This window comes from Hemitrygon akajei, chromosome 10 (assembly GCF_048418815.1).
Source record: "Hemitrygon akajei chromosome 10, sHemAka1.3, whole genome shotgun sequence".
Taxonomy (NCBI): domain Eukaryota; kingdom Metazoa; phylum Chordata; class Chondrichthyes; order Myliobatiformes; family Dasyatidae; genus Hemitrygon; species Hemitrygon akajei.
Window position 1 is genome coordinate 50,351,023 of NC_133133.1, and position 15,513 is coordinate 50,366,535.

The following is a 15,513-nucleotide window of genomic DNA, read 5'->3' on the forward strand; positions in this document are numbered from 1 at the left end:
TTTACTACATTAAAAAATTAATCAGTGCAAATTTATTTTTCTTTGCTGGGAGAGCCTGAACCAGTTGTGTAATAAAAATGTGGAGGTGGTAAAGAAAAGAAATAAACCACCTTACAAGAGCTAAAAGTGGGATGAATTTATTTTATATCAAAGTGAATATGCTTATAGTCCCTCTGACAATGCAGCACTCTCTCAAAAATATACTGAATTTTCAGCCAATATCAAGGAATCAGATCAGAATCAGAATCAGGTTTATCATCACCGGCGTGTGTCGTGAAATTTGTTAACTTAGCAGCAGTAGTTCAATGCAATACATAATAGAGAAGAGAAAAATAAGTAAATCAATTTTACAGTATATATATATTCAATAGATTAAAAATTGTGCAAAACCAGAAGTAATATATACTTTAAAATTAAGGTATTTTTTATGGGTTCAATGTCCATTTAGAAATTGGATTGCAGAGGGGAAGAAGCTGTTCCTGAATTGCTGAGTGTGTGCCTTTGGGCTTTTGTGCCTTCTACCTGATGGTAACAGTGAGGAAAGGGCATGCCCTGGGTGCTGGGGGTCCTTAATAATAGATGCTACCTTTCTGAGACTCCCCTCCTTGAAGATGTCCTGGGTACTTTGTAGGCTAGTGCCCAAGATGGAGCGGACTAAATTTACAACCCTCTGCAGCTTCTTTCAGTCCTGTGCAGTAGCCCCCCATCAACCCCCGTCCATACCAGACAGTGATGCAGCCTGTCAGAATGCTGTCCACAGTACATCTATAGAAGTTTTTGAGTGTTTTTGTTGACATACCAAATCTCTTCACAAACCTAATGAAGCATAGCCACTGTCTTGCCTTCTTTATAGCGCATCGATATGTTGGGACCAGGTTAGGTGCTCAGAGATCTTGACACCCAGGAACTTGAAACTCCTCACTCTCTCCACTTCTGATCTCTCTATGAGGATTTGTATGTGTTCCTTCGCCTTACCCTTCCTAAAGTCCACAATCAGCTCTTTCAGCTTAATGACGTTGAGTGCCAGGTTGTTGCTGCAACACCTCTCCACTAGTTGGTATATCTCACTCCTGTACGCCCTCTCATCTCCATCTCTACCAACAATGGTTGTATCACCAGCAAATTTGTAGATGGTATTTGAGCTATGCCTAACCATACAGTCATGGGTATACAGAGAGCAGAGCAGTAGGCTAAGCATGCACCCCTGAGGTGCACCAGTGTTGATTGTCAGTGAGGAGAAGATATTATCACCAATCTGCACAGATTATGGTCTTCCGGTTAGGAAGTCAGGGATCCAATTGCAGAGGAAGATACAGAAGCCCAAGTTCTGTAACTTCTCAATCAGGATTGTGGGAATGATGGTGTTAAATGCTGAGTTGATAAAAAGCATCCTGACTTAGGTGTTTGTATTGTCCAGGTGGTCTAAGGCTGTGTGAGAGCCATTGAGATTGTGTCTGCCATTGACCTATTGTGGTGATAGGCAAATTGCAATGGGTCCAGGTCCTTGCTGAGGCAGGAGTTCAGTCTAGTCATGACCAATCTCTCAAAGTATTTCATCAATATAGATGTGAGTGCTACCGGGTGATAGTCATTAAGGCAGCTCCCATTATTGTTCTTAGGGACTGGTATCATTGTTGCCTTTTTGAAGCAAGTGGGCATTTCTGCCCATAGCAGTGAGAGGTTGAAAATGTCCTTGAATACTCCCTCCAGTTGGTTGGCACAGGTTTTCTAAGCCTTACCAGGTACTCCATCAGGACCTTCCACCTTGCGAGGTTTCACTGTCCTTAAAGACGACCTAACATCGGCCTTTGAGGCAGAGATCACAGAGTCTGCAGTTATTTTCTCCCTTTCAAAGCGGGTATAGAAAGCATTAAGTTCTTCTGGTAGTGAAACATCACTGCCATTCATACTATTGGGTTTTGCTTTGTAGGAAGTAATGTCTTACAAACCCTGCCAGAGTTGTTGTACATCCGATGTTACGTCCCAACTCACTCAAAATTGTCTCTTCACCCTTGAAATAGCCCTCTGCAAGTCATACTTGGTTTTCTGGTACAGAGTTGGGTCACCAGCCTTGAATGCCACAGATCCAGCCATCAGCAGAAATTCAAGTATGCTTGTTTTAAAGTCTTGTAAACTGCTAACAGATTGCTAAATGTACAGAGTAATTTCTATACAAGAGCAGAAGCCATTAAAGGGTTTGTGAAGTTTGCATGAAATAAGGAATTGTGATGCAGATAAAGGGTTTGTAACTGTATTGGTGCTGGTAGTAAGGGTGAAGAGGTATTCACTTAGGGACAGACATGGTTGGATGGATCATCATATTCTGAAATATTTGCCTTCACAGCTGCTGTTTTTCCTTAGGTGCGCGATGCAGTCGCTGTCATATGTTACATGCTATGGCTGGAAAAAAACGTTCCAAAAGGAACAGAGACTGAACTCTCAGGAGCACACTTCGTAGACAATTTGCGCAGGTACACTTCGTACAGAAAGTTTGTATGTTCTGTAAATGCAATGATGTGTGCGCTGGTTCCATGTTCCAATATTAATGCATTCTGTTAGATCACAATCTTCTCACATGCAATATTACAGAAGCAATATTCTCAAACCTAAAGGTTCTGTAGCAAATCTATTTATTTCCACTCCTCAAATAAAGTAAATTATTCCTCAGCCTTAAATAAAATGTTGTTATAAAATCCACAAATATAAGCTCTATGAATGCTGAGTCACTGGTGACAGAGAATTACTGTATTTGGTCAATGTGCTTTACAGCAAACTTATGGACACAGAGTTAAAATTTGAATAAAAGAAGTAATGTGCACTCTTACATCACTTTACATGAGCTAAAAATGATTTGAATTTATTTTAAACTGAACATACAATGAAAAAAAATTAGTAGGAAGTTATTGGATTGAGAAGCTTTTAAAACTCAACAGAAGGCCACTAAAAAGCCATAAATGGGGAAAAGATGAAACATAACGATGAGCTTGCCAACAATGTCAAAGAGGGTACCAAAAGTTTTTCCAGATATATGAAGAGTAAAAGAGAGGCAAGAGCAGGTGTTGGACTGCTGGAAATGATGCTGGAGAGATAGTAAGGGGGGACAAGGAAATGGCAGATGAACTGAATAAGTATTTTGCATCAGTCTTCACCTAGATAGAGTGGATGTGGAGAGGATGTTTCCTATGATGGGGGAGTCTAGGACCATAGAGAACTGCCTCAGATTTGAGGAATGTCCATTTAGAATGGAGGTGAGGAAGAATTTCTTTAGTCAGAGGGTGGTGAATCTGTGGAATTCATTGCCACAGGCTGCTGTGGAGACCTGGTCATTTGGTGTATTTAAGGTGGAGGTTGATAGGTTCTTGATTAGTTAGAGCATGAAAGGTTACAGTGAAAAGGCAGGAGAATGGGGTTGAGAGGAAAATGGATCAGCCATGACGAAATGATGGAGCAGACTCAATGGGCCAAATGGCCTAATTCTGCTGTCATATCTTATGATCTTATGGTCTAATAATCAGTAATAAAACTGAGGATTCATTTCTCCTGTGCTTTTACAGTAAGCAGAATTATTCTAAAGGACCCAGCTTCGAGACGATCTCAGCCAGCGGGTTGAACGCAGCTCTTGCACACTACAGGTTAGTGAACAAGAATGTGGGCAGACAAGATAAAGAATAACTGTTTCCAATGTGACATCTTGGTCTAAATTAATCAGCTCAGAGGAGCAGCAACTGGAATTATTAACTAGCATTGTATTTCTACACTAAGGATTATCCTGGTGACTGTGGACACCAGTTCTGAAGGAAAGTGCCATTTTCAGTAATATGAACTAAGTTGTGTGTGTGCTGTGAGACTGTGATTCATGAGCTGTTCCCAATCTTCTGATGGAATGCAACAGGGGGCCCAGTCTTACTTTTATTCCCCTGTATTATTCTGGGAATCACTGTACCAGTTGGATTTGACACAGCTTCTGATACCCAATGAACTTGATGAAAGCTCAAGGCACAGGGAAAGGCAAGTTACCTTTCCATATACTCCACCTCATTTTAATGATTTTAATAATTTCCTATGTTTTCTTGTGGTTTGACTAACCTTTTTTAATGTGTTATATTTTGATATGTTTTTAATTATTGCAATTCACTATCATTTAACTATCTATGATAGATTTTAAATGAGGCTTAAACCCCACCCGTTCTTCCCTTAAAACAGTTTTCAAAGCATCATGGATTGGTTGTTCAGAGCCAGGGTAGTACGTCACCCCAATTTATGTCAAAATGATTTTCCTGCACTGAAAATTAATTCTGCAGTCTCTGTCCATCTTCCCACAATCTAATCTTTCTTGAATTCTTTTTCTTTTGCTTTCTATCTATGATTTGCTTTAGAATTTTTTTAAAAAATCCCATTTACACTACCTGGATCAGCCTTGGTGCTCCTCATTAACAAATCTTCAACTGAATGAGTTACAGAGATTTCCAGTTGTTTGCTGAGTTCATACGGGTTCCAGGTATTGCTAGATGACACATTAACCACAAATTCCAATGGAAACCATCCTAAAAAGTCCATGAGCAGATGTCAGCCTAATTAATGGATCTGCCAAAGAAAAATTCAGCTTAGTTTATAGGGTCAAATTAGATTGTGTGGTTTTCTTCTTTTTGTCCTATTTCTGAAAACATTTCGCACTATTTTTTGGAATCATTGGATAATTCATTTTGAAGGGCAATTCAGTTTCAGTTAGGTCTGTAGTCATTAATCACAGTTCCCCATCCTTTCCTCACAGGTATATTTTCCCGTTAAACATTCTCCCTCCAAAGATACTTGGATTTGTGCCGCTTCCACCCTTTCAGTTATTTCCAGATCGTAACCCAATCTGTAAAAGTGGCCTGCATTTGGCTGACCAGTGCGTCACGCTGATATTTCGCACTTACTTTCTCTTTTGGAAAGTTGGTCTCGCTGGCCAACACCTACCTAGGCCTGATGGCAAGGCCCTCATGCTGTGAAATTCTCAAAGTGTCGTTAGGTTAGGCTGCTTGTTACAGGACACCACAAAAGCCCCATAGATGGCGCCAGATTCAAAGTGATATTTTGAGTGAGACACGCTCTGTTCTCCAGCCCTGTAAACCTTTGTGAGGAGCTTTTCCGGAGGTCAGAGTGGACCTATCCCCACGGTGTTGAACACTTATCAGGCTGTAATTTTAGTCCTACCACTTGTCAACAAATATCTAAATCTTGCTTAGGATGCAAGTTAGAATGTTACTTCCTTGCCAAAACCATTTGACTTTGATTAGTTGCATACTTTCATATTTCTTCCCGACCATGGTGTTTCTAATCATGACTTGATTTTTCCCTAGTTCTTTGCTTTTCCTCTCCTGCTTCCTAAAATGGGCTTGAACCTTTGGATCAAGATTTATTTAACATTTAGCATTACTCAAGGGGGGGGGGAATCTCTAATTTTAATTGATTAAATCTTTGGTCTTATTTATCAGAATGGTGTATATTTTGTATTCCAATTGAGCCCTGATACAGTAGTTACTTCTGGATCCAAAAATGAAGGCAATTCGAGTTATAACTGTGAAAAGGAATTGTTGTGATTTGATTGGCCATTTACAATGGCAGACTTGAAGACTGATGATGGTTTTGATAGCTGTTACTGCTTATTATTCCTGCCTCTTCCTGCTGCCAGTTGGATATTGGCTATTTGAGTGATAACACATAAATGAATATTTTAATCTTATCATTATCAATCTTCCCAACACTGGCCAAGAAATTAGAGCATGAGCATGACTTCTTTCTGTGCTCTGCACTTAACCATATAACCATATAACAATTGCAGCTCGGAAACAGGCCATCTCGGCCCTTCTAGTCCGTGCCGAACGCTTACTCTCACCTAGTCCCAATGGCCTGCACTCAGTCCATAACCCACCATTCCTTTCCTGTCCGTATACCTATCCAATTTTACTTTAAATGACAATACCAAACCTGCCTCTACCACTTCTGCTGGAAGCTCATTCCACACAGCTACCACTCTCTGAGTAAAGAAATTCTCCCTCGTGTTACCCTTAAACTTTTGCCCCCTAACTCTCAACTCATGTCCTCTTGTTTGAATCTCTCCTACTCTCAATGGAAAAAGCCTATCCACGTCAACTCTATCTATCCCCCTCATAATTTTAAATACCTCTTCAAGCCCCCCTCAACCTTCTACGCTCCAAAGAATAAAGACCTAACTTGTTCAACCTTTCCCTGTAACTTAGGTGCTGAAACCCAGGTAACATTCTAGTAAATCTTCTCTGTACTCTTTCTATTTTGTTGACATCTTTCCTATAATTCAGTGACCAGAACTGTACACAATACTCCAAATTCGGCCTTACCAATGCCTTGTACAATTTTAACATTACATCCCAATCCTATACTCAATGCTCTGATTTATAAAGGCCACCATACCAAAAGCTTTCTTCACCACCCTATCCACATGAGATTTCACCTTCAGGGAACTATGCACCATTATTCCTAGATCACTCTGTTCTACTGCATTCTTCAATGCCCTACCATTTACCATGTATGTCCTATTTGGATTATTCCTACCAAAATGTAGCACCTCACACTTATCAGCATTAAACTCCATCTGCCATCGTTCAACCCACTCTTCTAACTGGCCTAAATCTCTCTGCAAGCTTTGAAAGCCTACTTCATTATCCACAACGCCACCTACCTTAGTATCATCTGCATACTTACTAATCCAATTTACCACCCCATCATCCAGAACATTAATGTATATGACAGACAACATTGGACCCAGTACAGATCCATCAGGCACACCACTAGTCACTGGCCTCCAACCTGACAAACAGTTATCCACCACTACTCTCTGGCATCTCACAACCAGCCACTGTTGAATCCATTTTACTACTTCAATATTAATACCTAACAATTGAACCTTCCTAACTAACCTTCCGTGCGGAACCTTGTCAAAGACCTTACTGAAGTCCATATAGACAACATCCACTGCTTTACCCTTGTCAACTTTCCTCGTAACCTCTTCAAAAAATTCAATAAGATTTGTCAAACATGACCTCCCACGCACAAATCTATGCTGACTGTTCCTAATCAGACCCTGTCTATCCAGATAATTATATATACCATCTCTAAGAATACTTTCCATTAATTTACCCACCACTGCCGTAAAACTGACAGGCCTATAATTGCTAGGTTTACTCTTAGAACCCTTTTTAAACAATGGAACCACATGAGCAATACGCCAATCCTCCGGCACCATCCCCGTTTCTAATGACATTTGAAATATTTCTGTCAGAGCCCTTGCTATTTCGACACTAACTTCCCTCAAGGTCCTAGGGAATATCCTGTCAGGACCTGAAGATTTATCCACTTTTATATTCCTTAAAAGCACCAGTACTTCATCCTCTTTAATCATCATAGTTTCCATAACTTCCCTATTTGTTTCCCTTACCTTACACAATTCAATATCCTTCTTCTTAGTGAATACCGAAGAAAAGAAATTGTTCAAAATCTCCCCCATCTCTTTCGGCTCCACGCGTAGCTGTCCATTCTGATTCTCTAAGGGACCAATTTTATCCCTCACTATCCTTTTGCTATTAATATAATTGTAGAAATCCTTCGGATTTATTTTCACCTTACTTGCCAAAGCAACCTCATATCTCCTTTTAGCTTTTCTAATTTCTTTCTTAAGATTCTTCTTACATTCTTTATATTCCTTGAGCACCTCATTTACTCCATGCTGCCTATATTTTTTGTAGACATCTTTCTTTTTCCTAACCAAGTTTCCAATATCCCTTGATAACCATGGCTCTCTCAAACTTTTAACCTTTCCTTTCAACCTAACAGGAACATAAAGATTCTGTACCCTCAAATTTTCACCTTTAAATGACCTCCATTTCTCAATTACATCCTTTCCATAAAACAAATTGTCCAATCCACTCCTTCTAAATCCTTTCGCATCTCCTCAAAGTTAGCCTTTCTCCAATCAAAAATCTCAACCCTGGGTCCAGTCCTATCCTTCTTCATAATTATATTGAAACTATTGGCATTGTGATCACTGGACCTGAAGTGCTCCCCAACACATACCTCCGTCACCTGACCTATTTCATTCTCTAACAGAAGATCCAACACTGCCCCTTTAGTCAGTACCTCTATGTATTGCTGCAAAAAACTATCCTGCACACATTTTACAAACTCCAAACCATCCATCCCTTTTACAGTATGGGCTTCCCAGTCTATGTGTGGAAAATTAAAATCTCCCACAATCACAACCCTATGCTTACTACAAATATCTGCTATCTCCTTGCAAATTTGTTCCTCCAATTCTTGCTCCCCATTAGGTTGTCTATAATATACCCCTATAAGTGTTACTATGCCTTTCCCATTCCTCAATTCCACCCAAATAGTCTCCCTAGATGAGCCCTCTAATCTATCCTGCCAGAGCACCGCTGTAATATTTTTTCTGACAAGCAACGCAACGCCTCCCCCCTTGTCCCTCCAATTCTATCACACCTGAAGCAATGAAATTCAGGAATATTTAGTTGCCAATCACACCCCTCCTGCAACCATGTTTCACTAATAGCTACAACATCATACTTCCAGGTATCAGTCCATGCTCTAAGCTCATCCACCTTTGTTACAATGCTCCTAGCATTAAAATAAATGCATTTAAGAAATTATCCACCTCTTCCTCTCTGTTTATCTCTAACAGTACAAAGAACTTTACTGTCTTTTTCTTCCTTCTCCCATACATCTGTTCCTTCACTCTGGTTCCCCTCCCCCCTCGTATCTAATTTAAATCCACTGGAGCCTCTCTAGCAAACCTACCCGCAAGAATACTTGTCCCCCTCCAGTTCAGCTGTAAACCGCCTCGCCAGAACAGGTCCCACCTTCCCTGGAAAACTGCCCAATTATCTATAAATCTGAAGCCCTCCCTCCTGCACCATGTCTTCAGCCACGTGTTGATCTGCACTATCTTACTATTTCTAAACCCACCTGCACGTGGCACTGGTAGCAATCCTGAGATTGCTATCCTGGAGGTCCTGTCCTTTAACTTGGCACCTAGCTCCCTAAACTCACCTTTCAGGACCTCCTCACTCTTCCTACCCACGTCATTGGTCCCTACAAGGACCACGACATCCGGCTGCTCACCCTCCCTCTTGAGAATACTGAGAACTCGATCCGAGATATCGCGGACCCTGGCACCAGGGAGGCAACAGACCATCCAGAATTCTCGATCTCTTCCACAGAACCTCCTATCTGTCCCCCTAACTATCGAATTCCCTATCACTACTGCTCTCCTCTTTTCCCTCCTTCCCCTTCTGAGCTGAGAGTCCAGTCTCGGTGCCAGAGATGCAACCACTGCAACTTGTCCCTGGTAGGTCGTCCCCACCAACAGTATCCAAAACGGTATACTTATTGTTGATGGGAATGGCCACAGGGGTGCTCTGCTCTTCCTGTCTAATCCCCTTCCCTCTCCTAACAGTCACCCAACTACCTGTCCCCTTACTCCTAGGGGTGACTATCTCCCTGAAACTCCTGTCTATTTCTGCCTCTGCCTCCCGAATGATCCAAAGTTTATCCAGCTCCAGCTAACCCGGTTTGTCAGGAGCTGCAGCTGGATGCACCTTTCGCAGGTGTAGTCATCAGGGACAGCTGTGCTCGCCCTGACTTCCCACATACTGCAAACGGAGCACTCGACTGCCCTAACTGCTGCCTCCATTACCTACTCCTAAGTTAATTACATTGATTAAAGGAGCTCTCCCGGCCTTACCTCACCTGGAGTGAAGCTCGTACTCAGCCTCTGCTCGCTTTTTAAATTCCCCCGCTGATCTCAGAGGCCGACTTTCACGCGCTTGCGCAGTCGTGCCCCGTTCAACCTCGCCTCTGCCTATTCTCGCCGAAGCCTGATTGAGCCAAAGCCGTCCACTCTGCCTCAGTCCACTCCAACAATGGCCGCTATAACTTAAAATGTCTCTTTTCTTGGACAGAAAGGTGCCGGAAATCATATCCATGTCATTTTTCCTCACTCTAGGTCCATCACAACATGAGTTATCTTGTGTATCTGAAGTGGCTTTCATCTAATTCATGCATCAAATGGCATCCTTTCTCCAAGAAAATGTAACTAGTTTATATTGTCCTAGGAATGCCCATCATTGACAATTCTCAGGACAACCACGTACCTTCTACACTGTGCCAACCCTCACCCCTTGTCCAGTCAAACCTCTGACGATCTGAAGCTCCAATTCCCTCCTCCTGTCCATCCAATCCCTACAGACAGGTTTTCAAACTCCTCCCCCTGTACCACTCCCCCTCCTTGAGGTAGAGATTTCCTCCCTACTGACACCACCCAATCACATGTCACTGGAGCCACTACGTCTGTATACAAGCCTTTGTCTAAAGTCCTGATGAAATCTCCAGCTGTTTTTTCCTGAGCCTATCCAACTTCTATCCTGGATGGATTGGGCCTCGATCCCAGATATCATCCTTCCCTTTATAATTTTGGTATATGGCAGAACATAATGGTTGCAATGAGGAAAGAACTTGGAACAGGAATTCACCATTTTTAATCCACGCACCAGGCACACGATACAGTGATGGGTATACATAAACCTTGCTCCAGTGTATCACAACTTATAAACCACCATCTGCACTTTATAACTTAGAAATAATATTGAGAGTAAGAAACATCTTACCTGTTGCAAAACTACTCTTTGTGAGCTTGTTAAATATTGCTGACACAATAGGTAATTAGATACGCATATTACTAAAGACATCATTGCTAAGTCACACATAAATCTAGAATTGCATTAACTGTTATAACACAGCTGAGTCAGTACAAGTGTCCCTTATTTGTGCTTTGACGTGAGCAGAAAAGAGCAGTTTGCGCAGTTTAGCATGAAGTAGGTTGATCAAATGTTCCAACTTTGGAAAGGCGAAAGTGGAAATGCTTAGTAAATTGTGTTCAAGCAGGAGGTTTGTGACAGCTGTTTTGTCGATGAACGCCCAGGTATGTGTGCCAACAGTCAATGTTATGGGGTGGAGTCCAAGTAGAATATTTGGGATACTTAACGAGATGAAGGATGCACATTAAACTCTGCTTTCAGAATATGATTTCACAGATTCAATAAAATTGAACTTCTGAAACGGATGTATATGTTTATGCACTATGTTTTGAAATACTTGGTGCCCACATGAGAAGATGAATTTCAAACCCTTTCTTTTCTCTCACCACTGCTCCTCCAAATCCACTCATCTGCTGTGAAAGATTAGCGTGATACTCACAAGTAAAGGAAATTTGACCAACGCAATTGCTCATTTGAAATTACACCTTAATACATGGGAATGAGTAGCACTGAAGACAGGGTAACTAAATAACAATAATAGGAGGAACATGACAACCGAAAAGTTGATTTATGCTAAATAAAATGTCTTCAAAATACTGACCATAAAGGACCACAGCAGTGATGAATATGTTGAAGTTAAAAGGAAGCTTATTTTTTAAGTTCCTCTAATATACTCTCATTTTAGCATGCACCAAGTATCATTCTATTTGGGTTTTGCAAGATTTTCACCATGTTAGCAACAAAAATAAATGCTGTTATAAACCAGCTCCTCCATTTGTCATAATAGACGGAATCTGGAGGTCAGTAGCTCAGTGTAATCTTCACCTTATAGGCAGTTGGCTTAATCAGTTTCAAGCAAATATTATCTCATACCCAGTCCTCATGAATATTTTTAGATAGCCTTTTTAACCAAAGTGGCCAAAATGTTTAAAATTCAGAATGCATACTTTTGAGAAGGGCTGCTCATTCCCTTTTTAATTAGAGATAAGAGAATGCTTGTTTTCTGATAATGAATAGCACTCTAATGCAATCATATCCTGAGAAATTGGAAGGTTTCTCAGCATACCTTCCTGCAATTTCATTAATGGGCCATTAATTAAATGGAGTAAATGGTACCATTCACAGTTTCTTGCTAGAAGAGGAATTTTGCCCCTTATTAACAAGGGTCCGTGATTTATTGTTGGCCAGATGTGCATGAAAGTCAGAGTTTTTACTACCTCTGGGACATTTTATACAACATTGCGAAACTCAGGCAGCAAAATATACACAAGCATTAAGTGTAGACATGAGCAGAATCTGTCAACGATGCCACTCCTCTGTAGCTCACTGGGAATAGTCACAGACCATATTTCAGCTAAACATATCACATAGCCGTTGAAATCCAACCATGTGGCAAATCAATTCATGTACAATGAGGAAGCAGCATAATTTAAGAAATGAAATTAAAGCTAGAAAATTTGTTATTGTGAACTCCAAATATTTACAGACTATTGTTGAGAGTAGAAGCATACGAGGAAAATATTGGAACGGGCTTCCCCTTGAGCTGAAGACCTTTTTAATAAAACTGTTTGATCAGTTGTGACGTTGTTCAGGTAGAATACTCAATCTGGATGCAACTCAGTCCATGGTCACAGGGGCAATATCTGAACATTGCTGTGAGAGATGTTTAAACTCAATCTTCTCTTACATTAAGTAGCAACATTACAGAGACTAAGAGGTGGCCCACCCACCGAAGTGCCAATAGAGATCAGGACATTTTTGGCAAATTCATTTTTAAAGTAGAAGAATCTGTCAATCAGTTTGCAAATCTTTTGCCGAGATGCATTTGTATTTAACGGTCTTCTTCTGTAAGGCCAAAAGATTATTATATTAATGGAAGAGCAAATTCTGACTGCAAATTCAAATTCAAGTTTTTACAACAAATTGTGCGCCTGATCTAAGACAGTATTTTTTTTTCTGAAAAGTTTCCCTTACCCTTCATAAACAGAATAGACTTACACATTCATAGAGTTATCCTACTTAAAAACAGGCTCTTAATCCCACATTTTTATGTCAACCATTAAGCACCCATCCACATGCATCATATTTACCAATACTTGGTCTACAGCCTTCTACGCCTTGGCAATTCAAATGCTTGTCCAGATACATATTAAATATTATGAGAGCACCTTTCTGGTTACCTTTCTAACTAGGTAAAAAATACAATAATTGGCCATAGATGCCAAGTTGATAGGGAATAATATGAACTAGGAGCTGCTTGAGAAAGAAATATCTCGGGCAGCTATCTTGCCAAATCCCATTGAAGTAAGCTCCTGGGAAATCTGTGATATTTTACAATACCTCTGTTGTGAAGTCAGTCCCATTGTTGTCTTGTCGTACTGTTTGCAGTTTCACTGAGTGCACTGTTTCTGTACATCAAGAGAAATTTCACTTCCACGCTCTATTTCAATCTTAGTTTTAGCACTCTGAGGACAAAGTTAGGTGGTTATTCAGCTTTGTGGTAGGCTTACAAAGGAGAAACAGTGACCCTTCAAATAAGTGGTGATCAAAATAGAAACAAACACATAGTGAAAGACGAAGGACGGCTGAATGTTCCTTCGTGTTTTGTTTAGGTTTCTCAGATGCTATTCAAATTGTCCCACAGAAGCAAATACCTACAATAGATTACATTGAAATTCAGTTTGAAAGGCCAGTTATTCGGAGAAAGACAATAATGGAATTAAGGAATTTAAGTTCCAGGTATCTGATTCAGTTCATCCCTATTTTTTTGCATCACTGGTAATGCATTTAGTTTTCATTTATAATTGCCCTTGACATGGGGGAGGTAAGCTGCCCTTTTGAATCATGGTTCTTGAGATGAGGATACTCACATATTGCTGCTGTACAGAATATTCCAGGATTCAAATCCAGTGACAAAGAAGGAACAATGGCTGATTCCCAGGTCAGAATGAAGTGTGACTTGGAATTGAACTCATGATGGTGGTTTTCCTTAATGCCTGCTGCCCTTATCCTTCCTGATGATCATGTTTACAGGATTGGAATAAGATAAGCTTTTCGCAAATTGCTGCCGTGTGTATACTGCACGTACTGTCACCTTTAGCGTCACAGTAGTGGAAGGAGCAAATCGTTAACATAATGGATGTGACTTCAATAAAGCTGACTGCCTTATAGTAAGCTTCAGGAGTGTTAGAGCTCACTCTCCAGGCAGATGAAAGCTATTCCATCATAGCTCTATTGATTCTCTAAGGGATTTGAGAAGACAAATGATTATCCAGTCTGTGATGTGTTCTTGTTGATGGCAGTACTTCTATGGCTAACTTTGTTCCTTTCAAGATAATGATAGATCTGAGATGTATTTGCAGAGTGATTCAGTGATGGTAACGTCATTGATTGTCAAGGAAGAGCGACAGAAGCTCTTTCTTTGAATTAGAATAAGAATGTTGTTCAATGTCTCAATTTCAGCATTTTGAGGATGCAGAAGGAATAAAATATATTTTCATAGAAATTCAAGATGTGTTGAAGTAATTGTTCCTACTAGCCTTTAACAAGTTGTAGTTAATCTCCGTCAGTTCATTCAAACTTGAGGCTCTTTTTCTGGATGAAAGGTATCCCTGTCTCTGACTTCCTTTCCACTTTTTGGCTTAGTCCCAATGAAGAAACCAAAAGGAAGCTGACACCAGATGAGATGTACTTGGTTGACTCTGGAGGACAATACCTGTAAGTATCGAAATGCATAAACGTATAATCTGAAGTACCAGTCTATGTTAACCTAATAATATTTATGATAGAAATAATTCACGTGGTGAACATTTACCCTATCTATGCAGCAGAATAGATTCAGCGATACAAGGTCACCTTAAAGACAGAGGGATGATCTTAACTTAGAACTACGCCACAGAGTAATCAGGGGCTGTAGGCAGAAAGGTTTGTGGTCAATGCTCCCTACAAACATTTGCATATTGACTGCCAAACCCTATTACATGTAAATTAAGACTCAAACATCTTCCCCCATAACTTCACAATGTTGGAAATCCCTTCCTGCTTTAGTCATTAATTACAACTTACTCGTTCTCTATTTTCACATCAACAAACTGGGGATTTACCAATATTTTACTGAAACACAATGAAATGAATATAACTAATGAGCAAACATGAGGAAATCTGCAAATGCTGGAAATTCAAACAACAACACACACAAAATGCTGGTGGAACACAGCAGGCCAGGCAGCATCTATAGGGAGAAGCACTGTCGACGTTTCGGGCCAAGACCCTTCATCAGGACTAACCGAAAGGAAAGATAGTAAGAGATTTGAAAGTAGGAGGGGGAGCGGGAAATGCAAAATGATAGGAGAAGACCGGAGGGGGTGGGATGAAGCTAAGAGCTGGAAAGGTGATTGGCGAAAGTGATACAGAGCTGGAGAAGGGAAAGGATCATGGGACGGGAGGCCTTGGGAGAAAGAAAGGGGGGGGGGGGGGGGGAAGCACCAGAGGGAGATGGAGAACAGGCAGAGTGATTGACAAATAAATATGTCAGGGATGGTTTAAGAAGGGGAGGAGGGGTATAAACGGAAGTTAGAGTAGTCAATGTTTCTTGACAGTAGAGGAGGCCATGGATAGACATATCAGAATGGGAATGGGACGTGGAATTAAAATGTCTGGCCAC

General features: G+C 40.7%; 1 protein-coding gene across 1 annotated transcript in view; it reads left to right on the forward strand.

The window, feature by feature from the left end:
• Positions 1-15,513, forward strand: part of xpnpep2 (X-prolyl aminopeptidase (aminopeptidase P) 2, membrane-bound) — a 117,423-nt gene that overhangs the window by 72,465 nt on the left and 29,445 nt on the right. Inside the window, exons 12-14 of the mRNA XM_073058249.1 lie at positions 2,362-2,471; positions 3,555-3,632; positions 14,496-14,567. Coding sequence (XP_072914350.1) covers positions 2,362-2,471; positions 3,555-3,632; positions 14,496-14,567 — 260 coding nt within the window. The remainder of the gene's footprint in view (positions 1-2,361; positions 2,472-3,554; positions 3,633-14,495; positions 14,568-15,513) is intronic.